We start from the raw sequence: 26,077 nt of genomic DNA, 5'->3' as shown, positions 1-26,077 counted from the left end.
GGGTGGGGGCTGCAGCCTGCAGGTCCCCGTGCGGGACCACACGGAGAGCAGCGCCTGCTCTCCTCTCCAAGTCAGTCCTGCAAAGTGTAGGAAGCAAGTTAACTGGTTTGCAGAGCAGTTTGCTGGGAACAATGGAGAACATCTCTGGTTCTTAGTAAATTGTCAAGCCATCATGATTTCAAGGGTGTCCAGAGAGCAAAGGAAGCAGTGGTGCTTGGACAGGAGAAACAGCCTTGTCCTCAAAGAGATTTAAGCATTGAACTGGGAAAGCAGTGAAACTCTGGAAGATGTGGCACGGTATGTTCAGGTGCTCCGGCGAGTGGTGCACACCAGGTGCTCAGGTGCATAGTATAGACCAGGCGCTCCTTGAGAGTCTGCAGGCAGGAGAGTCCAAAAGCAATGCCATCACCCTCCTCCGCATCCCCTTGCCTGCTCCTTGGTGTTCCTCATGGATAAACACCAGGGATCTGTATGGGAACATTCTTTTCTTTAAAATAATATGCAGATTACAATTCCCACATTCTAAGAAGGGATCAAACCAAATAAAAACATGCCCTTGCTTTCCTATCACTTAATTGGTAGCAAATAAGAATGGGTCTTTAAATATCTTCCTTTTGAGGACATTGTCCCCCTAACATCCTCTGAAAGGGCACGGCCGCCACCAGGTCGGCTCCTGCGTTGGAGAACACTGGAGACCAATCGCGACGTTGTAGCTCTGAGAGCCGAAAAGTTCGCTGAGAGAATCAGGCAGTGGTTTCGCTGATCACGATGACACCTGAAGATTTGGGGCGATTTAGGATGACACAGCATCTGTCTCTGTGTGTCCCCACATAATGTCCTTGCATGTCACATGCTGAGCTGCTGAAGAGGAAGTCGAGAACAACATGGGGAGCCCGTTAAAGCTGAATTAGAGACAGAAGGTCGGCCACTATGTGCTGAAATTGCTGGAATTATCCAGAACCTATTTCACTGTGTCCAAATGTGTTCCTGACCGATGCGCGTCCAGCACCAGAGGACGAGGTGCGGGGCGGTGGTCGGGAGCGGTCACCTACAGCTCGTGAGCCCAGCTCCTTGCTCGTGACCACATTCACTGGTGGCACTTATGACCCCGTAGTTCATGCCCTCAAGGCTCTGTTTACCTCCTGTCGGGCCCTGCTTGCCCAGGGGGTCCCTCCCGCTGTGGTTCGAGTTGTAGCCCCCAGCCCCACGCGTAGTGGGGGCTTCACAATCACAGCAAGAATGGAATTTTTTCCAGTTCTTTTAAAAAATAAAAGCACTCTTTTAATAACAGATGCATACAAATTGCCATCACAATCAATCATCTCATTTTTAAAAGCCTGAAATACAATAGAGAAGAAGGTTTGATGTGCAACGCTTCATGCAAAATCTAACATCATTTGCGATACTCTTAGTGGGTGGAAGCCCCCATGAACTCGGCTTCCGGTGTCGTCTTCAGTGGGACGGGGTTTCCACTAGTCCTCAAGCTCCTATGTCTGCCCTCATGCACGTTTCCGTGTGTGTCATGCACCTGCTCCTCATATTGCAAGAGAACAGGTGGACAAAGGGATGAAGATGCAGGCAGAAAAGATGGTTTCGATATTGCACATTTTGGAAGAGGGTCTTATTGCTGTTGCTGGTCTTCTGATTCTAAGAATGCCTCGTCTTGGGGCTAACCAGTAGGCTTCACTGTAAAGAGTCAGTAGTTTTACTGGCCCCAGCCGAGGCGCACAGAGGGCTTGAACAAGGAGCCACCGCGTCTTCTCTGCACCATGACTCAGTGGCCCAGGCTGGCTCCCCCGCGGCCCCACGGCCAGGGCTCAGCTGGAGTGTTTTGCTCCAGTTCCGCAGTGCTCTGACCCCAGAGGTCCCTCTCTGCTAGAGTCACAGCTGTTTAGCCAGCAACCCCTTCCCTGCCACAGACACCCCTCCCCCTCACCCCCATGCCTTTCAGGGCGCAGCTTTCTTTCCAGGGTGCTGGGCACTGAGGCTTGGGCCCAGGCCCCTCAGGAGGGCCCCCAGCCTCTCCCACCTGCTCACTGGTTTGCTGCCCATCACCTGCATCCTGGCTACTCCCCTTCGCTCACTGGCCCGCGCCAGCCGGGGACAGGGCTTGGAGACCTGAGGGGACCACAGCGTGAGCAGACACACCGCAGGGCCCATGACTTCCCGTGAGTCAGAGGACTCAACATGTCGGACACTAAAGTTTTTCTCTGCACACCCCCCTTTCTGACAACTGGGGGCAGCTCTACCTGCCCATCGGGAGGCTCGTCCCCAGCTGGACGTTCCCCCGGCAGAGCCCTCGTCACACAGGCTCGTGTCTCATCCTGTGCATCTGTGCTCGCTGAGGGAGAGACCCTAGACTCTCTCCCTGGGGGTCTGCCCCACAGCCTGCTTCATCCAGCCAACACAGAGACATGTCAAATGTGCCCCAAAGATAAATATTAACACTCAGTGACGCAATAGTCCGAATCCAATAGAAAAGGGTGATTCTACTTCTAATTGTCCACGATTGCCTGGGCCCCTCATTCCTGGAGGCAGCATCCAGTGGGGCCGGCCTGGCCCTCTTGCCCTCATTTTTGTGTGGGCCGGGGGAGGCAAGGGGTCGTTGGCATTGACCCCGATTTGTGACCTGAGAGCAGTGGGGAAGGAGCTGTCCCAGGGCCAGGACCCGCTCTGGGTCAGGAGGCAGCTGCCTGGGCTCCAGGGCACACGGTGATCCGAGGACCGACCCCATGAACCCACGTTCCTCTGCTGGAACTTGGTATCTTCCAGGTCACTGGAACTGGAAGCCGTGTCCTGTGGGGACAGCAGACCCTCTGCTCTGGAGACCTGCCCTCAGCCATCTTCTTCCCCTTCACTCTCCTCCCTGAGGGGGAAGCTGTTGGTCTCTGTCCCCCGCGGGAGACGCTGTAGCCCTGGAGGCATGTGCAGTGGCAGGTCTTTCTGGCTTCGAGGGTCTGTGAGGCAGGCATTTAGGGAAGGGGGTGGGTCCCCGTCACCCTCGTGGTGGCCCCTGCCCTGGATAGCACGCGTCATCCACGTGGCGGTCTCTATGATGCCAGTGGATCTCCGCATCTGCCGTCAGTGCCCCGGGGGGGGGGTGTGTGTTTACTCATCCTGTTCAACAGTCGTGACTGTGACCCTAAGCTCGCTCAGCTTCTCAAGCAATTTTCTCTTTGGTTTTCCTTGATGTTGTACCTCAAAATGTGTTTCAAAAATGTCATTAAAGATCCAACAAGTGTCTCTAAGAGCCTTTTAGAAACCCACTCTATTTAAAAAAAGAAAAAGAAACTCTCTATAAATTTAACTCTGCTCAAAGCTAAAATTGGGGTGAAGAAAGCTCAAAATAAGAGAACCCAGATTATCTTGAGAATCAGAGTCTATTCCATGTGATTGGCAGGAACTCTCATGGTGGCTTCCCAGCGAGGACTTACAAAGGGATATTTAGAATAAGCCAAATGATCTCCCTTAAAATTTCAGAATATTATCTGTTTTTCTAAACAACTGGTCTCTTTTTTGTTTTCCAGAAGGGTGGTAATACCTTTGCTAGAAAACGTTTAGGACAAAGTTAGTGTGCCAAAAACAAACGACTCTTCACACACACACGTGATGCTTTTCATCACAGAGTTGCAGTCAGTTAGATGACATTTGTCCCAGCAGCCTAGATGCTGGAGGAAATTTTACGTATTTATTTTATTGGATTTTTTCCCCTAAACTCCCTTGTATATCACCTTGTCAAATCAAATAAGGACAAGGAGTTCCAAGTCTTCCCAATCTCAGATGTTGCGTGCTCTCTTTATCAGGTGTTCCTGGTGAGGAAGACCAAGGGATCTGATGCTGGGCAGCTATATGCAATGAAAGTCCTTAAGAAAGCTACCTTGAAAGGTGAGCATTTCACGAGGGGGCTGGCCGTGTTTGAGACGCCAACTGTGGTTCGTGCGCTGCCGACTGTTTGCGTAAATACGCATTCTATTTCGTATCGCGTGATTTCTGAAGTTGTCTCTGAAGGAGTATATCAGACACGTTACTCTCAGGCTGACGATAAACAGTATAAACATTTCCCTGGACATTTAACATATCCCTGCAAAATTTCCACAATTTTCAGAGAGAAAGCCATATTGCGTAAATACCATTCTCCCACATATGTCCGGCTGTGGCGTACGATTTGGAAAATAGCTCATCAGGGAAGAAAGCAGAAGCAGGTCGTATGGCTGCCTGTGGACCACAACTCAGCCTGAATCCTCAGTGAGACTGGATTGCTCAGTTTCAAAAAAACGTGTCAAAATAAAACCGCATCCAAGATCCCCATTCCTGGCTCACAGTCTCATAGCCAACAGCACGGGAGAGCTGAGCACCTGCTACGCTCTGATCCCCGCCCACTCTCCCCGTTGGTGAGGGAGGGGCTCGTCCCCTAAGCAGTGTAAGATGTCCCAGCACACACAGCAGGCCCCGGGCAGGTGCGGCAGAGTTTATTGGTCATATACACTCATCAGCCTGGGGAGGAGCAGAGGGAGGAGGGAGGAGCAGAGCCACCGAGGACAGGCTGGAGGAGGCAGGCTTTATAGTAACAAGAAGGCAAGGTGGCCCCCAGTGCCCACAGAGGATGTGCTGGGCCTGTTTGAATCATTCTGTAAGCTGGTAGGGAGCTGAAGCCTGGTGAGGACCAGATGGGGGTGTAGCTGCTCCAGCTTATCCAGGAACTGCAAGGTGGGGAGCTATCTGTCAAGGGCAAGGGGCTCTGTGAGGCTCAAAGATGTCAAGGCCGCATGTGTGTTTTTAGGTCTTAAGACAATGTCCTCAGCAAGTACATTCAGGGGGCGATACAAGGAATATAACATTCTCTGCACACACGTCACTTACTATTGGCTGGCAAATAAGATAACCAACAGTTTAGGCCAGGAAATACGTAAACCATATAAATATAGACTTGCACATCCTAGGTATTCCAAGGAGAGCAAATGTTCTTCCAAAGGAGGTTGTTCAAGGCTGGGACCTTAAATGGTTCCTTTTCCCTTTGATCACAACTGTCCCTTCTTCCCCTCAAATACGACCTCACCGTCCCCTGCCCCTGGGAGGAAAGGGAGGAAAGTCGGAGTGACACTGGAACCGCTGGAAGGGAATCCGCGGCCATGCACCGGCTCTGGAGGTGCGAAGTCCAGTCAAGGAGCTCGACTTTGCTCTGTTAACCCACTGCTCAACCTGCACTCCATCAGCGTTAACCTTGAACTCTGAGCTCGTGCCAAGCACTCCAGCTCAGTGATTCACCCTGCACGGATGCACATCTCCACATTTGTTTGTAATCCAACCCAGTGTCCTTGAGAAAGTGCCCTGGGCACAGTGTTACATGGGTCAGACAGGACAGAAAGCTGTGTCTGCAGAGCGATCATCATGTTGTTAAATGCATGAGCATCTCTGTCAGTACAGGTCCGTGCGTATATGGGCAGGTAGGAGACGTCATGCTAGTAGGAAGTAGGCCAAAATGAAAACAGTCTCAAGATTACCGATAACTTTTATTTTCCCCCCTATACTCTATATTTTAAGTTCTCAACAAAAATAAAACATGTTTGACTTCTTATAATGTAAAGTTATTTGTAAAATACTCTGGAGCATGTGCTTGATGATGTAAAATTGTATTTATGCGTGAGAATGAGCCATATAAGTGTAAAAGAATAGGAAGATTTCCCATGTCCTTGTGCTTCTTTAAAAGCTGTCTTTCAAACAAAACATTATTTGACATCCTTTACTGTTTCGGCTTTCCATACTGGTCCACCACGGAAGAATAGATTTTTTTCCAGAAATGCAATTGACATTTATTTTCTTAAGAGACAATAAAAAGGTGGTATATGTATATACAATGGAGTATTAGGCAGTCATCAAAAAAATGAAATCTTGCCATTTGCAATGACATGGATGGAACTAGAGGGTATTATGCTGAACGAAATAAGTCAGTCAGAGAAAGACAAGTATCATAAGATCTCACTGATATGTGGAATTTAAGAAACAAAACAGAGGACCATAGGGGAAGAGAGGAAAAAATAAAACAAGATGAAATCAGAGAGGGAGACAAACCATAAGAGACTCTTAATCTCAGGAAACACACTGAGGGTCACTAGAGGGGAGGGGAGTGGGGAGATGGGGTAACTGGGTGATGGGCATTAAGGAGGCCATGTGATGTAATGAGCACTGGGTGTTATACGCAACTGATGAGTCACTAAACTCGACCTCTGAAACTAATAATACATTATATGTTAATTAATTGAATTCAAATTAAGAATTTTTAAAAAGAAAGTAAAAAGATTGACAAAACAGTGCTTCGAGTCATTGGAGGACCGAGTATGTGCAGGAAGGAGGCCAGGTGTCTGTGTGCACCAGAGGGAGGGGGCGCTGAGGCTCTCTGAGCCTCCCTCCTTCCTCACTCATGGAAGAAGAGGCTTGGCTCAAAGGATTACTGAAATCCTGGTGAGCTCCACCACCTCCGCATTCCATGAGCCCGAGTTCTTCAGATCCTCTCCACCTTCACGTGGGCCCCAGTTTGCAAGCTGATTAGTCATCCCGCAGAGTGTTCGAGAGAGACAAGGAATGCACGGTAACCGTGGGGGTGACGCTCCCCGCTCGCCAGCGACACCCGGAAGTACAGACAACCCCCCAGAGCGAAAATGCGAGGAATTCGAATAGTGAAATCACACTGAGAAGGTAAACATGAAAAGGGGGCGGAGGACTTGCAGAAATTGTCATAAAACTCCAGATTGTTTCTCAAAAACACGGGTGACTGTCGTGTGTGCAGAAGAGAGAATTGCTGTCAGTGACATTCCAGATAACTTGACAGGAGAATAATGGTTTCTGACAGCTCTGTTTTATCTTTACATGCCTTTAGAGCTGTCAGGCACCTGCCCCTTTCTTTAAGGAGGCGGCACATCACTCATAAGGGAAATGTCAACTGCTCAGCATCTGAGGGTGTGACGAGCTGGCCGCCCCCCCCCAGCCCCCGCCTGTCTTCCAGCACCTCCTCCCGCCTCGCAGGGCAGGGCTGCTTGCTTCCTCCTGGCTTGAGGACCCTTTGCAAATGTTTCCCTTCTTTCCTAACTCTGTATTCAGTCCTCAACACTGAGTTGTTCCAGTAATAATTCCATATAAAGCATTCCAAACATCACGAGTCCAAAGGCTGATGCCCCGTTCGTGTTCTAAGGGAATAGGGCTCAAGTGACCGTAGACATGGTCCCCAGCATGAGACCAGGAATGAAGACAGCTGGTCTCCATCCCCTGGTTGGTGAGTCAGCAAGTAGGGACTGCCGCCCACGTTAGTAACAGTGGCTCCCAAGAGTGGCCCCAGCTGGAATCACCTGCGAGACTTCCACGGCTTCTGCTGCCGGGGGCCACCCCCGTGGTTCTGGGTCGGTTGGTCTGGTTGGGTGTCAACACGAGAAGGGAGAGGACCCCAATACTGCGGTCGGGAGCACACACCTGGGCCCTGGGGCGCGTCTTGCTTCACCTCTGCGGGCCGTGTCACGGTGGGGAGCCTCTCCCTCCTACTTAGAATGGGGTGATGCCCGTGAGAGTACCTGCCTCGTGGTGTTGCTGACGTAAGAAATACTTCCACGGTGTGCATCAGGTGCTGCAGGCATGGCGAAGGCCAGGGTCAGCTGTCCTCAGCCCTGCTCCTTTTTTCCATGAAACCTGGAGATGCGTTAGGGCTTTTCCTGTCTAGATTTGGGTAGGTCTGATTGCGTGCAGGAGTGAGGAGGGAGGTTGGATATTAATTGCCGTCTGGTTAGAAAGAATTCCGTCTTCCTCCGGTCCCAGGGTCTGTAGCTACCACCATGTTCGTTAATTGCCACGAAGGACCGGAAGCTGCACAGGAGCCCAAACGCACAACCCGCGGCAGAGCTCCTGGTTAGCGCTCTCTCCTTTCCCCGGGCCATCCTCCACCGCGTGGAAGGGCTTCCTGCATGAAAGAGTTCTTCTTTGCAATGGCAGTTTCCTGATAGGTCTTCACCTGTGTTTTCACGCAGAACTCATTTTTCAACCATCTTCCCTATAAGTCAGCTTTCTAAGCCCAAAGGTGGGCATTCCCTGCTTTGAAGGAAATGAGTGTTATTCTGTCCTGTTCTATTGATTCTAAAGGGAAAAATACATTATTCTGGCAAAATCTCTTTGTTGAGCAAGTTCCGTGACTCCTGGCCAGTTATGGTTATGGCAAATGTGTTTGTCGGCAGGGGTGGGAGGGCCGCCAGCCATGAGGATGGAGGCCGTGGGGGGACCTGGCCGCTCCCAAGCTCGTCAGATCACCGACTGGGGCTGTTCTGCTCATCGTTCATCCTTTCCTTATGACGTAGAACTCTGATGACATCCCCAGGACTGTCAGCAGATGGGCTGGGAGCGCTGGGTGTGCGGTGGCCGGGGTGGACACGCACGGTTACATTCATCCTGATTACAGCGTTTGAGCCAGTCCCCCGTCTGACTCAGGACAGGTGGCCTCAGACCTCAGAACGCTATTTCCCGCACCGTTATATTGATTCTTTTTCTCTTACACTGATACGATTCATTCTAGGACACTGACTTGCTCAGAAACAGCTTCAATTAACGCCTTAGTTTGAACAGATTTTATTTCCAGGCAAATTCATGAATGTCATTTGGCTCACATTTGGAGAATTGCCAATTCCAGGGGTGGGGGGTTAGCAAGGTGGGGAGGAGAGTAAAGCAAGTTGCAAGCACACGTTCTAAGTGCCCCTCCTGGTGTCATGGTCCTCACTAAGGCACAGAGCAGTGACGCCCTCACCATCGTCCCATGGTTTGCAGCTGTGGAATCCAGTGCTCCTCCCGTGATAGCAGGTGTCAGGGACCCAGCCTGTCCCCTCACATACCCAGGCTGTCATTTCCATATCAGGAAGCCACGGCCGTCCAGTTGTCCTTAGGGCTTTCAGGATTCAGGGGTTATTTCCCAGCACATGGTCTGGGACAAAAAGTAAAATGACAATGACTCCCCCTTACACTTCCCTTGCTTGTCTGTCTCGGGCCTCCTGGAGGCCCCCTGTACCTTAGATAAACATCATCCGTAGGGAACAGGCACGTTATCCTACAGCGCCTGTGTACTTTGGGGTCCTTCGTCTGTTTGTTCCTACCAGGACTGTTTCTTGGCTTGTAGATGGGTTATAAAGTAGGAAATAGATGACTGTCCCTCCTTGTCATCGTAATGCCTGTGCAGTGTAAATGCGGAAGAGAAACGGGCTGGGGATTCATCCACAAAAAGAGTCTTTAGTCAAGAAGTGACTTAAGTAACCATGTCCCCCTCTCTTTAAATAACCTGGTAAAGAGAAAAAGACAAATCTTGGGGAGTGAGGCCTTGTATGGTAACCAACATGATTACCATTTTTTTATTTTTATCATTTATAGTTTTCTTCCTTTCTTTTTTCTCTGGACTAAAGAATGGTACAGAGTTTTGGCCAGCAAACACGAGCAACACAACGTCTCATGGGAGGCCACTTTTTGCTATGAATTTGACCTTTGAAGATTAAAATGTATTGTGTGAGGACAGATTTTAGTCTCATCCAGAAGACTGCTTGGGGTATAATTTCAGACCCAGTGAGTTTTTGTGGGCAAGAGAAGGAAGCAGTGAGGAGTGGTCACGGCGCTGAGCCGATCCTGAGCTCACCTCCCACCTGCGCGTGGACTCCCATCCTACTCGAGCATTTCCGACTAGCGCTCTCAGACTGGACTGGCCATTTCTCGGGGAGTTCAGGAACGTGTATGAGGGTGGGAATGGAGGTTGAACACCTCTCCACTCCAAGATGCCAAGCCATTAAGCTGGCCGGCAAAAACAGGCCTTACATTTTGGCTTCTCACTTGACAGGACATCTCAAAGGACTATGGGTTTTGAGATATTCTGTTACTACAGAAAGGGACATTCGCCACCTTTTTAACTCCTAAAACTCCAGAACAGGCCAGGTGGTTGAGTAAACAAATTAACAGGTTGGAATGTCTTAAACTTTAAATTCTTCATGAGCACAAAGGAGTAGATACATCTAAAGTTGTCTAAAGGAGTGTGTTGCCTGGAAGTCATGAAGATGTTGGTAATTGCACAATGCACCTCCTCCCTGGTTTTCCTGGGAAGGAAACAGTGCCCTTCACTATAGGGTGAGTTTTTGGGCATCTCCACATTCATCTTAGTGCTTGGGGCTGCCACAGGCCATGATGGCTGAAGGACACATGAAGGTCACAGCTGGCCCCAGGGGATGCCGAAGGCCGTACAGACCAAAGCCAGTCGTGAAAACCACGTCCCCCTAATCCTCCACGTTGCAGGGCAGCCACAGTCGCGACGTCTCTCCAGGTTCTGTGACTCACTGACACCGTAGCAATGCAGGGATGGAGGAAACACCTCTCTGGGCTTTCTTTTTTATGTGTCTAGGTCTTAGGAATCAAAATCCCCCGGCGCCTGAGCTGTCCCAGAGGCAGCCTGGAGACCGCACCAGGCGGCGACGCATTTGCTGTCCATGCCTGGGTCTTTCTTGGTGCCAGGACGCTCCGTGGCTGCATCACGTGGCCGAGCCGCCGGCCCAGGCCTTTCCAGCCACCCCGGGCTCCGGCCCGAGAGCGACCAGCGGGGCCGGGAGAGGCATCGGGGAGGGCGGGGCGTGGGCTCTGCTCGGCTGGACGGAATCCGCAGACCCGGGGAGTGATGGGCCCCCGCGCGTGGTCTCGCGGCCGTGGGGCACCACTCTATGGAACCACTGCCCTGCGGGTCCCCGGACACGGATGGTCGGGGACGCCGTGTCAACGCTGACGAAACCGTGCCCCGTGTGAACACAGCCTGTTTCCTGGCACCTGGGGAGGAGCCGTGCACACCTCCGGAGTTGCTGCCATCGCGTGTGAGTGTGGACGCGTCTCCCCAGCTGAGCTGTTAGCTCTGTCTCTACGGTCACTCAGGGCTCCTGCATTTATGGAGCTTCCTGGCCCTCGTCCTGTTTGCCCCACACAACCTCTACGTGCTTTACTGGCCTTTTAACGTTACCATCTCTCGGATGGCCGGTCTGTGGACATTTGTAAGTCAATCTCTCCCTCTTCCCTGTGTGCAATGTCTCCATTGTTTTTATGAGACAGATCCCCCACCGGACGTCAGATGGCCATTCCTCTTTGTTATCATTTTCATGGATTGATTTTTTTTTTAACACTTAACTCTTTAATAGATCTGGGATTTATTTTTGTGTGAAATGTAGGGAGGAAATTTGTTTTCTGCTGTAACTTAACAGTTCCTTGGAAATTTAAATGTAAGATCTTTTTCTAATTTTTTCACTAGGCTTTTTAAGGCCTTTGGTTTCCATTACCAACACAGAATTCAGATATATGACTAAACAGTCTTCCTCACGCCAAACGGATCTAAGACAATGGTAAGATCAATCCTATTTAGAGGATTTTTAGATGCTCTGAACCAGTGTTGAAGACTAAGCCTTGCGAGGAGATACTAGGTGGGTGCAGGAATGCGGTGGCCCCTTTCTTTAGCTACTCTGCTTCCCCGGATCTTGTCGGGGGACGGTGGATGGAGCAGAGACTTCTCCCAGAGGAGCACGCACCTCAGGGGACAGAAGACTGCCGTCCCGTGGCCCTGTCAGTGTGGCCCACTCCGCTGAGGTAAAGACACCTCAGGAGGCTAGCCAGATGCAGCGATGAGCTCCTCGCTGTGAGGAGGCAGCCCAGGCCTGGGACATGGTGACAGGTGTAGGTCCACACAGCAGGTGGCTTAGAAAGGCTTCTAACTGCATTAGGAGGGACAGTCACTCACGGGATGTGCCCACAGCTGATTGCTCTGCCCTCCCCGCGGTGTCTCTCCTGCTTCCCCAGACCCCGTCCCGGCTCCCCCACATACGGAGAGGCCTCCGGGGGCACCCCTCACTGCCGTCTCTGCACACGGCTCCCCAATTCTTACTCGCTGGCGGCAGTCAGCAGCTTTGCCTGGTCGTGCCGCACGGAGGAGAGCGACACAGAGTGGACAGGGAGTGGGCAGGAAGAGAAAGAAACTCCAGGCCAGGCGGGGAGAGCTGTGCCTTCACCGTCCAGAGGTCCCATTTCTGAGGAGCAGGGGGACAACCCTGTCCCGAGGTCAGCGTCCCCTGGCCTCACGAGGAGCCCATGCTCTGCCTTTGGCACCTGCATCTCTGCATCCTGCAGTCTGCCTTCTGTTTACATGGAAGACAGAGAGGACACTGAGCAAAGCCTAGCTCACCCGACGGTGACTCACAAATGAGAAACAGGAAGGCAAGACTAAAGTCTGCACCACAACCTCCTAAAAGGCTTGCACGCAATGACCACGCCCACAGAGGGGAACAGGATCTGAAACTCGGGGCTCAGGGCTCAGCGATGCGAGGCTGCATTAACTAAAACGCCCAGCGACCGGCTTCACTGTGAGCGCCATGCTCCACTCAGTTCCTGGGGCGACGGTCCCCACACGCGGCTCTTGCTCACAGCTCGTTTCCAGCCAACGCCACTTTGTGTCTCCTTTGTGTCCCAAGGGTGTGTGTTCTCCTCGAGGCTGGAGTCTGTTTCCAGCAGGGACGGTGCACCCCACCCCGGCGGGCCGCGCCCCCAACCGGCCTGGCCTGGAGCACCGCTTCTCTCTGCAGCAAGCCTCGTCTGCTCTCCGTGAATGCAGGGCACATTGTGTTTATCTGTTCATCGTTGACAGGCGCTCGGGTTCTTTCCACCTGTGGGCTGTTGTGAGTAATGTGGCTGTGAAAATGGGTGTGCAGGGACCTGTGTGAGTTCCCGTCTTCAGTTCTTTGGGATGTAAACTAGGAGTGGAATTGCTGGGTCACATAGCAGTTCTGTGTTTAACTTTTGAGGAGCAGCCACTTTGTTTTCCAGAGACTGCGCCATCCTACATTCGACCAGCTCTGCACAAGTGTTCTGATTGCTTGCTCCATCCTCCCCAATGCTTGTCATTCCCCTTTATTTATTACAGCCATTCTTTGGGAAGCATTTCCCAAATAAAACTTTAAAAGTATGTATCACAAAGCCAAAATAGGGATGGATTAAATGCCTTGTCCAGTAATGCAATATTTATACTGGTCCCTGGTAGGAATATTGGAGGAGATTTTCTCCCTCTGCTCACATGGGGTGGTACAAAGTCATTGCCCTTGGTGAGTCAATTTGCTTGTGGGAATCTTGGGGTTATTCTTATTCTCAAGCAGTGATCCTATTTGGCTTGTTTATTTTTGCCTTAAAACTAATTCCATCTATATTCTCAGATGGCTACATTTTGGCCAATGTCAGCATCAAAAAGAATAATGATGTAATTGGTTAAAACACACTAATTTTTTTAAAAATCCCTAATGCCTACTTATCCTCAGGGACAGAGAGAAGCAATCTTCCTCTTGATTTCCAGTTCGTCAGAAATGAGAAGATCCTGGGCACCTGGGTGGCTCAGTTGGTTAAGCGACTGCCTTCGGCTCAGGTCGTGATCCTGGAGTGCCTGGATCGAGTCCCACATCAGGCTCCCTGCTCGGCGGGGAGTCTGCTTCTCCCTCTGACCCTCTTCCCTCTTGTGCTGTCTCTCATTCTCTCTCTCAAATAAATAAATAAAATCTTTAAAAAAAAAAAAAGAAAGAAATGAGAAGATCCCCATTTTGCAGCCCTAAATGACTCAAGCAAGGATCATTCATATGCATATGCTAACACTCTTGGATGAAGGAGTATTAGGGGCCCACAGCTCACTTGTTTTAGAAGAAAATGCTTTATGACCCGGTAATTTCTTTAACAAGAATGGCATCACCTTCTCTATCAAATACCACCCTGTAGGTTACTTATTACTTACAAAGGGACATGCCGGTCCTTACAGTAAGAGACTGATGACTTGGCACTTTAATCACATCACCAAATTTAGCATCACCTAGAGAGGGTCCCGCAGCACAGCTCACCTGCTGCAATCAGAGGTACAGAGCATCACCATTTGCTGAAAATGCTTAACCTCCATCTTATAAAGCCTCCAGACCTAACTTCAGTTTGCAAGAAATAAAGAAGTTAGAGCCACCAGTTAAGCAACAATCAGACAAACCCAGAATATGGAACAATCTACAAGAAACTGGCCTGGCCTGACCAAAAAGTCCACAAAATATGAAGAAGAAAACAACAACAACAACAACAACAACAACAAAACCCAAACTGTGGGACCATTCTATTCTAGAATAAAGAAATATAACAACCAAACGTAATGTGTGAACCTTGACTGGCTCCCACATTGGGAAAACTAACAGCTGTAAATGACATGGTGGGGGGTGTTGACCATGGATTGGGTATTAGATGACACTGTGGAATGACTGTTAATTTCCTGGAGGTGGCAGTTGTCTCAGGAGTTGTGTAAGAGACTGTCCTTACTCCGAGGAAATGCTGTTTGCAAACACAGCTAGGAGTCAAGTATCACAGTGGCCATGATTCTGTGTCAGAATTTTGGCTACAATGTATGTACGTGTGAGGAGAGAGACACAGAGACAGACAAAGACCCAGAAGGAACGCACGTGTATCAGAAAGCCCACAGCTGTTGACTCTAGGTGGATGGTTTAAGGGTGATCATTGTCCTACTGTTTCAACTTTTGTGTCTGCTTGAAAATTGCTGTAACAAAACATTGGGGGAGGTTATTTGTAGCTAATGTTTTATGTTCCCTGTTCTCTAGAACCCCATTTCTGCCCCCTGAAAGCCTTTGTTTTTCTGTTTTGCAGTTCGGGACCGAGTCAGGTCGAAGATGGAGAGAGATATTTTGGCAGAAGTGAATCACCCTTTCATTGTAAAGCTTCATTATGGTAAATAGAGTAAAACATAACCTACTTTTGAGAGGACCTAAGCAACCTTCCCCAAATCCAAGGAAAGTGAAACAGCACTGGGTCAGGAGAAGAGCCCTCCCTGTCACGGGGCCTGGCCTGTAGGGTGTGGGGCTGTCTTCCCTCTGCAGCCCCATGATCTCTTCTGCATTTTTCCGCTCTGAGGGAGCAAGATGCCCTGTTTTAACCAGAGACTAAAGTGAGGGGGCTGTACTTTGCTACTAATTAAATTATCATCATTGATAAAGTAGTAAAAAAATAAATAAAAGGTCTCTTGGCCTAGATTGGGGTGAATCTGTGACATATTTTTGTGTTGTTTTAGAAGAAAATGCTTTATGACCCAGTAATTGCTTTAACCAGAATGGCATCACCTTCTCTATTTTAAGTGAATACTATGTTTCAGGCATTTTAAAGAGAGTAGCTCATTGAACCCTCAAAACTTTCAAGGGAGGTTACTGTTTCTGTTTCCTGGAAGAGAAATGAGACACAATCAAACAAGAGTGATTCTGGTGGCCGCATGCGTGCGGCACCCACAAACTCCTCTGAGTTCGCTTTCTATCGTTTCCCTCCTCGGGGAGGCAGTAAGTGAAATCTTCAAACTAAAAATAATGAACGAGAGGCGCCAGACGGCATTAACTCTTACTGCCCTACCGAATAATTAGTATGAGGGAACTATAGAAGAAGAAAAAAAACCCTACCTCGTTGGTTTCAAAGGCACCGGGTGTGGGGGTTCTCCGAGACATTTCCACGAGTCAGGACGAAGCAAAGGTGTAAGCCGTGCTCAGAGGTAGGAGGGCAGAGGCTTCTCGCTCTTTGCTGGTTACCTCCTGATATTTCTCAGAAAACACTTCAGTCTCGTGTAGAAAGTGTGTGGCTTATGCTTTCAAAGCCAGTAGGAGTGACGGTGGCTGTGAATTTGCTGGGAGGCTCGGTGGCCACAGGCAGGTGCCCGAGCTCTGTCCTGCTTCCGCCCAGGGAGGCCGACCCGACCTCCCCCTCTCACAGCTGCCTGTGACCCCACTGTCAGATCCAGTCCCATGTGTCACTTTAGCTGGTTTCCAGGGGGTTCTCTGAAGAAGAAGCAGCATCTTTCAAGGATTTCTAAATGTGTCTTCCATGTCAGCTCTGTGGCTGATCAAAAGATACTTGTTCTCCTTCTGCCTGTCAAGCCCTAGGAGAGAGGATTGAATCCATACTTCACTTTATATGAGTCTGACAAGGATTTTTTAGTGAGAGGCTGTTTCTGAAACCCTAACACGTATCATGTTTCTAGTATTTTCTTTTAGAAAATAAAAAGTTTTCAAGTAAGCAGGGATATCAGGACCCCCTGTAGCCACACTTCCTAGGTATGTAAGATAGATGCCAAGTGATAGATCATCAATCACATCGAACTGAGAATCAAGAGTCAATGGTGATTGGTTTCTCTTAACCCTCACATGCACACTCAGCCCCCTTTGGAGCAAGGCACGCCTGGCTAAATGGTGGGCAAGACCGGAAGTATAAACAGCAGGCCCATAATCATAGTTCATGGTGATCAAACCTAGAACATGGGCCCCATTTGCCATGATGTACGATGCATGGGGCCGACCGGTCACCAACACCTCCATGAAAGAAGGGGTCAAATGATGGGTTGCCTTGACCTGGAGCTGTACAGAATGCAGCTCCATGAAGGAAAGGAGGCTTGCCCACACCGGGTCAGAGCCATCATCCGGCTCCTCACCAAACACCTCACCGTGGTGCCCAGAGCCCAGCATGGGTAGTGGTGATAGTGAGACCAGGTTGGAACCTGCAGATATGGGCCTCCATGTATTTTCCATCCCCTCTGTGATTAAAAAAGGAAGGGGGGACCAAAGGAGAGGAGAAGAAAGAAGAGAGGTGACCCTCTGGACCCTTAATAAAAGTGGGGGACACAGACAGACTCATTCCTGCCGACCCTTTCCTGGAGTTCCACCCCGACAAGGCCCTGCCCCCTCTCCCCCGCAGCCCGGCTCCAGCCCTGTTTCTGGAACGTCCGGCACTGCAGCCCGCTTGTGTTCTCAGACCCCTGGGATGCCAACCCTCTCTCCTTCCACAGCCTTTCAGACGGAAGGAAAGCTCTACCTGATCCTGGACTTCCTGCGGGGAGGGGACCTCTTCAGCCGGCTCTCCAAAGAGGTACGCGGGGCAAAGAAGGCTGGCGAGCTCTCGAGGGAGGTCTGTGTGTGGTGTGCGTGCTGCAATTGTGTACAAATGGGGTGCATGCTCTCGGTATGTGTGAGGATGTGTGTGTCTGTCAGCGTGTGCGCTGTGGGGTTTACATGGTGTGTGTGGGATGTGTGTGCATGTGAACATGTGTGTGTGTGTGCATGAATGTGTGCATCTGTTTTAAAGAAGTCACACAAGTGATACAGAGAAGTGATCTGTTGTCCTTGAAAGATCATAAGCAAACAGGTGCTTTCGGGCGCCGGGAAGCGCGCCGACCCCCGTGGGGAGCAGACGAAAGCAGAGGTGGGTTTAGAGAGGCAGCTGGGGGACTGTTTCCCAGTATCTCACCTTCCGTCGTGGGAAGGCGCTGGGAGCACGCTGCCCACACGTCCCGGGAGGTGCTTCCGGAGCATCTAGTCGGGTCTTCCCGCGGGAGGGGAGGTCTCCGTGACCACTTCAAGCCCGGGCCTTGTCCTTGACCCCACAGTCCTGATATGGGAATTGTCCAGACTGTCACCCAGGGCAACACGACAGCTCTCTGGGCCCTAATCGATGTGAAGAGCTCTCTGCTTCACGGTGTGGAGGAAACCAGCCTTCTTCCTGCCTGAGGCAACAACAGCACTAGGCTTAAATCCCAGCGGCTCTGAGCCGTTCCTTCACACGGAGCCGACGGTGATGAAGGCAGCCACGCGTTGGACGGCACCTCGCCCAGGTCTCCAGTCCCTCCGGTGCCGCCTTCCCCAGCACAGCCAGGGTGATTTAACTGGGACGGTGTGTTCAGACTGCCCTCTCCCCTTCTCTCTCCCTCCCACTTTTTGGCCAGGAGACCCTTCAATCCTGCATGGACCTCCAAAGTGAGCAACAGATCAAAGTGGAGCAGGAGGGGGGTCCCAGGGCCTGCGGGCTGCTCTCTCCCTCAGACAACGCACAGCTGATGCAGTGAGCTCCTTTTATACAGGCTGAAAGCCCAGGGCTGGAGGACTCCGATCCCACTTCCACAACCAGCCGTTCTGGAGCAGGTGTCTGTCTGGTCCCTGCTTGTGCTCACATGTTCCCAGAGGGCAGAACTACCAGCATCTGCCCGTCTGCCGCCTGCTAAGTACTGATTTCCCTTCCCTCTCAGACCACGTGGGGTTTAGTTTCGTCCAGTGTCTGGCACCACACACCCTGTCACAGGTTTCTTGACCAAATGGCAGCAGTAGTTAGCAAAAAGCCCTATGGGACCTCCCGAGGGGAACGCGGGTCCCCCCGACACCTTTATTTCAGAGTAAAGGTAAAGTCATCAAGTGTGGGCACAGCAGATTCTCAGAAACGACGTGGGACAGTATCCTCCTCCCGTCCTCTCTTTCAACAAGGCCGTTGGACAGCATTCTGCCGTGTGTGGGTCACCGTCCTGACTTCCTTCAAGGATGCACCTCATGGGCTGTTTCACTTCTGCACACTCTGTCACTTGGACTTGGGGATTATCCTGAGATTTGCCCTAAGAACTGGACAAGTGGATAAATACGGTTGCACTCTGAGCACGGACCTGCAGAGAAGCCGTGGTGGTTATCCAGAGAGAAAAAGTCAGATTCGAGAGAATATGACAGCTAGCAGAATCGGACTAAAAGTTAGCCCACAGACTATGTTGACCAATTTAGAAAAGAAACGCCCAGCCAGGAAGGGCGCCTGTTGAGCACGGGAGAGAGAACAGGAGGTTCCAAAGGCCAGAAGGGCCATGAGGGTTGACACCTCCCAGAGGTGACCGCCCAGGACCACAGGGCGTGAGTCCCGGCGCCGATGGGAAGTGCCCCTTCTGTGGAATGGATGGGCCCCACCTGTGCCAGCCTGACGTGGTCACCATCCTCTTCCCCAACGGCCCTTATTCTAACTCTGTGCATCCCAGGCAGCCCGCTGAGTCTGTATTGATTCTTCCTGTGTCTGTGTTCAGAGAGAGAATTCAGTCATCATACACAGTTCCAATGTCGGTGACATTGATTTCTCATGGTGAATGTAAAAACTGGTTTGTGCTAACAAATCTGCCTTTCTAGAGGGTGACTTTAAATATTACACGCTGATTCTAACAAGCGCGGGAGGAATGGAAACGTCCCCCAGACGATGGCTTTGAAGGGTGCTGGGCGCCTGGCCTGGTGAATGCGTCAGCTCGCCTGAACCAGGATGCCTGACTCGTGGACCCTGATGCCCACGGGTCCCTCTCAGCCAGCCTCCCCTGGCCCGGGTGCCTCACGGACTCTACGCCCCGTACATGTTGTTTTTGCTAGAACTCGGCCCACTTTGGGTAGATGGAAGGGAGTGGGGACGAGATCCCGGATACGTTCTCAGTAGCCCTTCCTCAGCCCTTCGGGGTGTTGCTTCACATCCAAACTGCTCATATTAAAATATCAAGCCCAGAGCTCCGTGATTCCTGGAGGCGAGGAGGAGGAGGAGACTAAGTGCTCCACTTCCGGGCTAATTAACCATCTTTGTAGGGAACTGCTCTTCTGCCTTCACTGATCTCCAGACTAGAAAGAGAGCTCATTTTTCCATTGTGAGAGCCAGCAGAGTGTTACGGGGGAGGGGAGCCTGTGATCTTCCGCAGAGCAGGACTGAGCCCAGTGCACTTTGCGGGGCTGACTCATGATGTTCTCTGGCAGAGCTCTTCAAAACAAACCAGCCACAGAATAAGCCAGACAATCTTGTTCTCGCTTCCTAGGTGATGTTCACCGAGGAGGATGTCAAGTTCTACCTGGCTGAGCTGGCCCTGGCTTTAGACCACCTCCACGGCCTGGGGATCATCTACAGAGACCTGAAGCCTGAGAAGTAAGTGAGGACGTGGTAGGACACCGCCTCCACACCGCCCTTCTTGCTGCCCCTGCTGGGAGCCGCTGCTCTCTCTGATTCCCACGTGGGTGCACAGCAGGGAGTAGGCTGGGGCCATCCTGCTGCGGGCACCCCCCACGCGGGTTCCACCCGCCCGCCCCTGACACCGTGCCCAAACAGGCGTGGCTGATGCTGATTGGTACAGGCCGTTCCCGGCAGCGCCTCTCACCCGATCCTCGTAACAACGCTCTGGCGGAGGCCGGGCCGGGGCCCCTGTCCCTGCTGTTCGGGTAAGGCTGGGCAGGGAGGGGGTTCCTGCCGCACAGCTGCCCCCTCTCCCGCCGTGGGGAACTCCTCAGACGTGCACCCCGACGCTAGCTTGCCTCTCCACTCCGGTCCCTTTGGGGCCGTCCTCTGCAGAGCCAGGAAGCCTCCACGACTCCAGCAGGCCATTTCCAGGTGGCGAGTCAGACGAGCCTTCCGGAGAGTTTTTCTGAAAGACAGTAGCACCAGATTCCCCAGATCTTCCAATGAGCTTTTGCATGCCTTTGGTAAAGATCATCTGTAATATTTTAGGATATTTTAGCTATCCTCAATTGAAAGATTAAAGTCCCTCCAAAATCACAGTTTCCGTTTCAGGTTTTTTTCGTATATTCTGTGTAGAGCGGACACACAACAGTGGCCCACATGAAGAAGGAGGGATCTAGTGGGCGCTATTTTAGGTTCAGGAGGACCGCCTGGCCGTAGTCCCGAAGGCAAAGTCATGATTTTCTCACTCAGTATATTCACTGCCCCGTGAGACCATTCGATTCCACGCACCGAGGCCGAGGCCCACAACTGCCCGTGGTAGAGCCTGGTGGGACCCCCCAGCTTTGGGCACAAGGCAGCCCGTAGCCGTGGGCTGACTCATCGCCGAGGGCTCAGGAAGCGAGCTTCAGCCCGTGCTCCTCGGCCTTTCCTCTTTCATGGACACCGAGCTGAGGAAAAGACAGCTCCGCTCTGCTGCCATTTTTATTGGATGTGGTGGTCTTTTATGGGAAACGTCTGGGCAACGTTGTGCCCATACAGGAAGGAAAGTCCATTTGTCCCACACCAGTGGGACGCGCACATCTTGCATGGCTTTGGCATAACAACCCACAGTAGCTCGCTCCGGTTGAACATCACAAGCTGCACACCAGTAAATGTCTAGATGATCGCAAAAGGCCCTATTGTCAGCGTCCCCTCGGAGAGAACAGTATCCTATTAAGTACAGCTGCCTCCCTCAGCGAGCGCTCGCGTGAGGCAGATCCCAAAGCCATGAGCCCCGGGCACGTGTTGGGGCGTGCTCCCTGTTTCTCTCTCTCTTTAAAGGTCAAAGGGATCTTTACAGTTAAAAATAGTAATATTTAATCACAGAGTTGAAGAAAGAAGATTCTGTTGTCAAATAGAGTGAGTAGGGGATTCATCTGGAAAGCTGCTCATTTCCGGGCAAAGATTAAGTCTAACTGAAAAGCAAAGATGAAAACGTTCACCTCTTTCATGATAAACTGTCATCTTAATGATGCGCTGTAACATTTTCCTTCACATTTCAATAAAATAGTAGGTCTTTTTTTTTTAATCCCATGGCAGATGTTTTTAACTGTGGCAAGAAAAACAGTAGAAAGTGAGTGTCTCAGCCTTTGTAAGCGTGCAACACACACTCACATCTCCGTGCAGCCACCAGCGCTGTCCATCTTCCAGACTCTCTGCACCTCGCAAAACTGAAACCCTGTCCCCGTGAGATGCCCACTCCCCGCTGCACCACCCCTGCCCAGTACTGGCACCCTCCACCGTCTGCTTCTATGGCTCTGACTGCCCTAGGTCCCCCTTATAAGTGGAACGCACGTCTCCTCTGTGGTGCCCGGTTCACCGCACTTGGCTCCTTGTCCGCAGGTCCATCCATGTGCTCGCGTGGGTCAGGATGCCACTACTCTGCCTGCCTGTTGAGGCAGCCGGCCTTGCTTTGGTTCCTCGCCATTCTCTTCCTGGTCTCTTTAAGGCTGCCTGGTACCCCCCAGGAGCTGACGGGACAGGATTTAATTACAGCAAAAAAAAAAAAAAAAAAAAAAAGAAAGAAAGAAATGGAAGACTCGGAGCCCTGCAGAACCCTGAGGGCTGACAGCCTGGAAGAAGGGCTTCCTCGAGTGCTGGCCTGCATCCGCCCTCGCGGCTCACCCTCTGCCCTGCAGTGAGGAGCACCCTCCCCCGGCAGAGCTCGGAAGAGCAAGGCGGACGCTCCCTCTAGGCCAATGCTCCAGGTGTCAGGCTCTGGTGGGACAAAGACACCCAGTGGGATAGCACCTGTGATGAGGGGCAGCCTGCCGAGCCCCAAGCCTCCTTGATGCCGAGGCCCCAGGCATCCCGAGAGGCAGGGTGGTGCTCATAGAGGGGTGATGGGGAGAAATAGTGAGCCTCTGGCCGTTGAGAGCCTGCCTGGGCAGGGAAAAATCCAAGAGGCTCCAGATCTCCACAGGCCAAGGCAATCCTGGACCCTCTCAATCATGTTCTTCATGCGGGATGGTCTGAAGGGTTCCTGAACCTCACTGTGGGCTAAAGAAAGTCTTGAACCTGCAGGTCCCAGCTTTTGCCTGGTTAACCCCAAACACTGTTGATCTGAATCCACTGGTGACCCAGCAGAAGCTGCTGACTGGGGAAGCAGTAAATCCCGAAGCCCACATCTACACGTGGCAGGCGACCCCCGCGTGGGGACTGCTGCCCAGGCCGCCCTGCTGTGCCCCCCGAGGTCTGCACACCCCCCAGCTGAGCAGGCCTCCGGTAAAACATCTGTGTTCTCCCCTCTCTTTCAGCATCCTGCTGGACGAAGAGGGACACATCAAGATCACAGGTTTGTAGAGGACGGCAGTCTCCCGGTGACTTCACCTCAGCCCTGGTAAATGTGGGGAGCAGCTCAGAGCCAAAGCCCTCCTAGCACCAGCATTTGCTGGTGGTGTCTCTGATTTGGCTGAAGCTTTCATAGAGCTCACTTATGTTACGTTGGTGTGCGTCCTCACAGCCTCTAGAAATGCTCAAACTTTCCAGGTCCCCTTCCTTCCCTCTCTCCTGTCCAAAGAACCTTCCAGCACCTTCCCTGCAGACTCTCATCCCTGGCTGTCTGTTCAAGAATGATGATGCACAGTACTGATGTGGGGCAAATATCGGTGCTCTTCCGGGAGCACGTCCCCACACTCTGGTGCCCTCCTGCCTTCAGGGACCACGTGTGAATGCACATGGGAGCCTGCCTTCCTACTGAAACCTCACGCCCGTCCCGTTGCCACCCAGTTGGAGCGACCTGAAAACACACACCCCAGTTCCATGGCACGCATTGTATTAATTTCCCCTTCCTGGTATCACGGTCACCACAGACTGAGTGGCTTCCAGTAGCACACCTGCTCATCTTATCGTTCGGGGGGCTCCAGAGAGCCTGTTCTGCTGCCTTCTCCAGCTTCTAGGAGCTGCTGACATCCCTCGGCTTGTGGCCCCATCCTCCATCTTCACGGCCAGCAGCACGGCCTTCCCTGATCTCTGTGACTCTGCCCCCAAATCCACATAAGGGCTCTTGTGTCACCTGGCCCACCTGGAAAATCCAGGACAACCACCCCATCTCACGATCCTTGGCTCATCACTCCTGCAGGACCCCTTTGACCTGTGAGGTGACCTCCTCACAGGTTCTGGGGCTCTGGATGATGGCATCTCTGGGGGCCATTCCCCCACCAGCTGTCCTGCTGACCTGGTTCTGCCTCATGTCCATACACACCCATTCCTGCATGTCCACCAGTTTGCTCTTCCTGAACTAACACTCTCCTCTCCTCCCCTAGAAGCTTGTCCCTGCTCGGGGTGCCTGGTCGACCCCTGTTCTTACCTCAAAGCTTCTCTCAGCACCCCTTCTTCTCTACTCTGTGGCCCCCATGTGGTCACGCTGCCCCTCACTTGCTGGCCTGCATGCCACCATGCCCTGTCTTCTCAAGGGTGGGTTTACCCTGTCTTCATGGATCCCCAAGACTTGGTAGAGTGCACATAGTAACTGGCAATAAATATTGGTTAAATATTTTTACAGGCTTGTTAATGTTCAAAGTTCGATTTTTAAAAGTTCTCATGAACTTATATACCAGACCCTGATTACCCCTTTCAGCGAACCTTCAGCCCACCCATTCCTGACCTGTAATGTTATGCCATCAGGGTCACGTGGCATGTGGTGGAGATTTACAGTTCTGTTAATACTTCAGACGTGTTCTCTGCCAAATGAGGAACTGAACGTACCCTATAAAAGTCACACTTGTGCCTTGTGCCTGGCAGCTGGAATGCATATGGAGCTACCGTGTCCAATTTATCTATAATATGACAGAGTTTGGGCTTTCTCTGATTTAATAATCATAGATTGTATTATTATTATTATTATTACTATTATTAATCATGACCCCAAGTTCATAATATGTGATAATTTGCCATTTGGGCCAGGCACAGATTACAAACAGCCCCCTCCCAGACTCTGATGTGTAAAGCAAGCCACTTTGCTGCGAGTGAGCAAACCCACCCGTGGGTGTTTGATGTTCTCACTCAGCACGTGGCCCTGGACGGAACTGATGGATATTATCCTTCTTCTCAAACATGCTGAAACCGAAGGGGTGCCCTCATCTTAGAAGCAATGTGTTCCCTGTGTCCTTCAGTCACTAAGTGCATGAACACACAAGCTTTGGAAGAAGGTAGAATGGACTGAGGATTTCTTGGAGGAGGGAGAGGGGAAGCGCTCACGGCAAATGCTCCACAGTCCTTATCAGACTCGCCTGTCTTCCCTTTGTGCCTCACCTCCAGGGACCTCCTTCCCCAGTAGCCTTCTGCCTGGACCTCTCTTCCAGCCCTTTCCTTCAGGGCTACCCCTCCCCTCCCATCTCATCCCAGCCCCGGGACCTGGAGCATCAGCATGCCCGGGCCACCTGCTGTGCCTCGTAAACAGCAGGGCTCCTGGGACTTCTCCTGTCTCGGCGAAATACAGCTTCTCGATACTGTTACCAGGCCCCCCAGGCTTTGTAGATTCCTGAAAGACCTTGAGCTGGGGAACGTACCACGCGGGGGCGTGAGGACACTTGCTTCCGAGGGGGGTGCCGTGGCCGGGACAGAGCGGGTTGAAGTCCCATAAATGACGCGGAAGCTCGCGGGTTGGGGGTCAGCATGGAAAGAGTCCTGGTGCCTCTCCGACTGAGGCAGTGCCGTGTGCTCTTTCACTTTCAGATTTTGGGCTGAGTAAAGAGGCCATCGACCATGACAAGAGAGCTTACTCTTTCTGCGGGACGATAGAGTACATGGCGCCCGAGGTGGTGAACCGGCGGGGACACACGCAGAGCGCCGACTGGTGGTCCTTCGGCGTGCTCATGGTAATGGTCCTCCCCAGTCCGCGGTGGCATCCCTTGTCGCTGATCCCCAGCACTCGGTCCCATCCCCAGGTTGGCTCAGAGGTCCAGGAATGAGCAGGGGAAACAGTGCTTGAAATGTGGATAGGCAGTGTGTCCCCAGGTGACCCACGGACAAGGAGGCCACCATTTCCTGCAACCTCCTCCTCTGCCCATCCCAAATTCCCACCCCCAGCAAACAGAACTGGGATTCAGATAAGGACACAAATGCATTTAGAATCAAACCTTCTTTATACTTAACATTTTTACAGGCTGAGCATGAAGATTTTAAGGGATGTGGTGATTTTCATATTAAAGACATTTCTCTTATGTCAAACACAAAATCCTTCTACTTAGTTACAAAAATAACATGAGCCAAGGGCCTGGGTGGCTCAGATGGTTAAACGTCTGCCTTCGGCTCAGGTCATGATCCCAGGGTCCTGGGATTGAGCCCCATGTCCAGCTCCCTACTCCTTGGGAGCCTGCTTCTCCCTCTGCCTCTCTCTCTCTGTCTCTCATGAATAAATAAATAAAATCTTTAAAAAAAAATTAACATGAGCCAAAATACACATGGACTGAGATGTTTTTACATCTACATCAAGAAACTTGAATTTTCTTTAGCTCATGCATGTTCACAGACAGAGCGCAGACCCAGACACCACCTGGCCTGGGGGATTCTGTAGTCAGAGAAGTGGTGTTGGCTCCCTGTCCCCAGATGGTCCTTCCTCTCCCTTCCTCCTACCCTGTCCCTCCGCCCATCCTCCCAGCCAGCACTGTGCCTGTGGCCTTCCATGCTGCCCGTGCCCTCAGCCCAGATCGGACTTCTGACGCTATGGAAGGTCACTCAGCTGGTGTGAGGCCCAGCCCTGTGCATCCCCAGCCCAGCTCCC

At 51.6% G+C, this 26,077-nt stretch overlaps 1 protein-coding gene across 6 annotated transcripts in view; it reads left to right on the top strand.

The window, feature by feature from the left end:
• RPS6KA2 (ribosomal protein S6 kinase A2) overlaps window positions 1-26,077 on the top strand; it is a 339,623-nt gene that overhangs the window by 254,289 nt on the left and 59,257 nt on the right. For 5 of the 6 annotated variants that reach the window (XM_045865879.3, XM_045865877.3, XM_054505643.2 and 2 more), the window contains 6 exons: window positions 3,804-3,885; window positions 14,704-14,784; window positions 16,877-16,956; window positions 19,679-19,785; window positions 22,611-22,648; window positions 25,030-25,172. In XM_045865879.3, coding sequence (XP_045721835.1) covers window positions 3,804-3,885; window positions 14,704-14,784; window positions 16,877-16,956; window positions 19,679-19,785; window positions 22,611-22,648; window positions 25,030-25,172 — 531 coding nt within the window. The remainder of the gene's footprint in view (window positions 1-3,803; window positions 3,886-14,703; window positions 14,785-16,876; window positions 16,957-19,678; window positions 19,786-22,610; window positions 22,649-25,029; window positions 25,173-26,077) is intronic. The other variant, XM_045865878.3, reaches the window with a different exon arrangement.

The sequence above is a fragment of the Mirounga angustirostris genome, unplaced genomic scaffold (genome assembly GCF_029215605.1).
Source record: "Mirounga angustirostris isolate CCGP_5_RB_7025 unplaced genomic scaffold, mMirAng1.0.hap1 SCAF_8, whole genome shotgun sequence".
Lineage (NCBI taxonomy): Eukaryota > Metazoa > Chordata > Mammalia > Carnivora > Phocidae > Mirounga > Mirounga angustirostris.
Note: the sequence above shows the minus strand (reverse complement) of the source record. Positions and strands in the feature narration are given on the sequence as shown.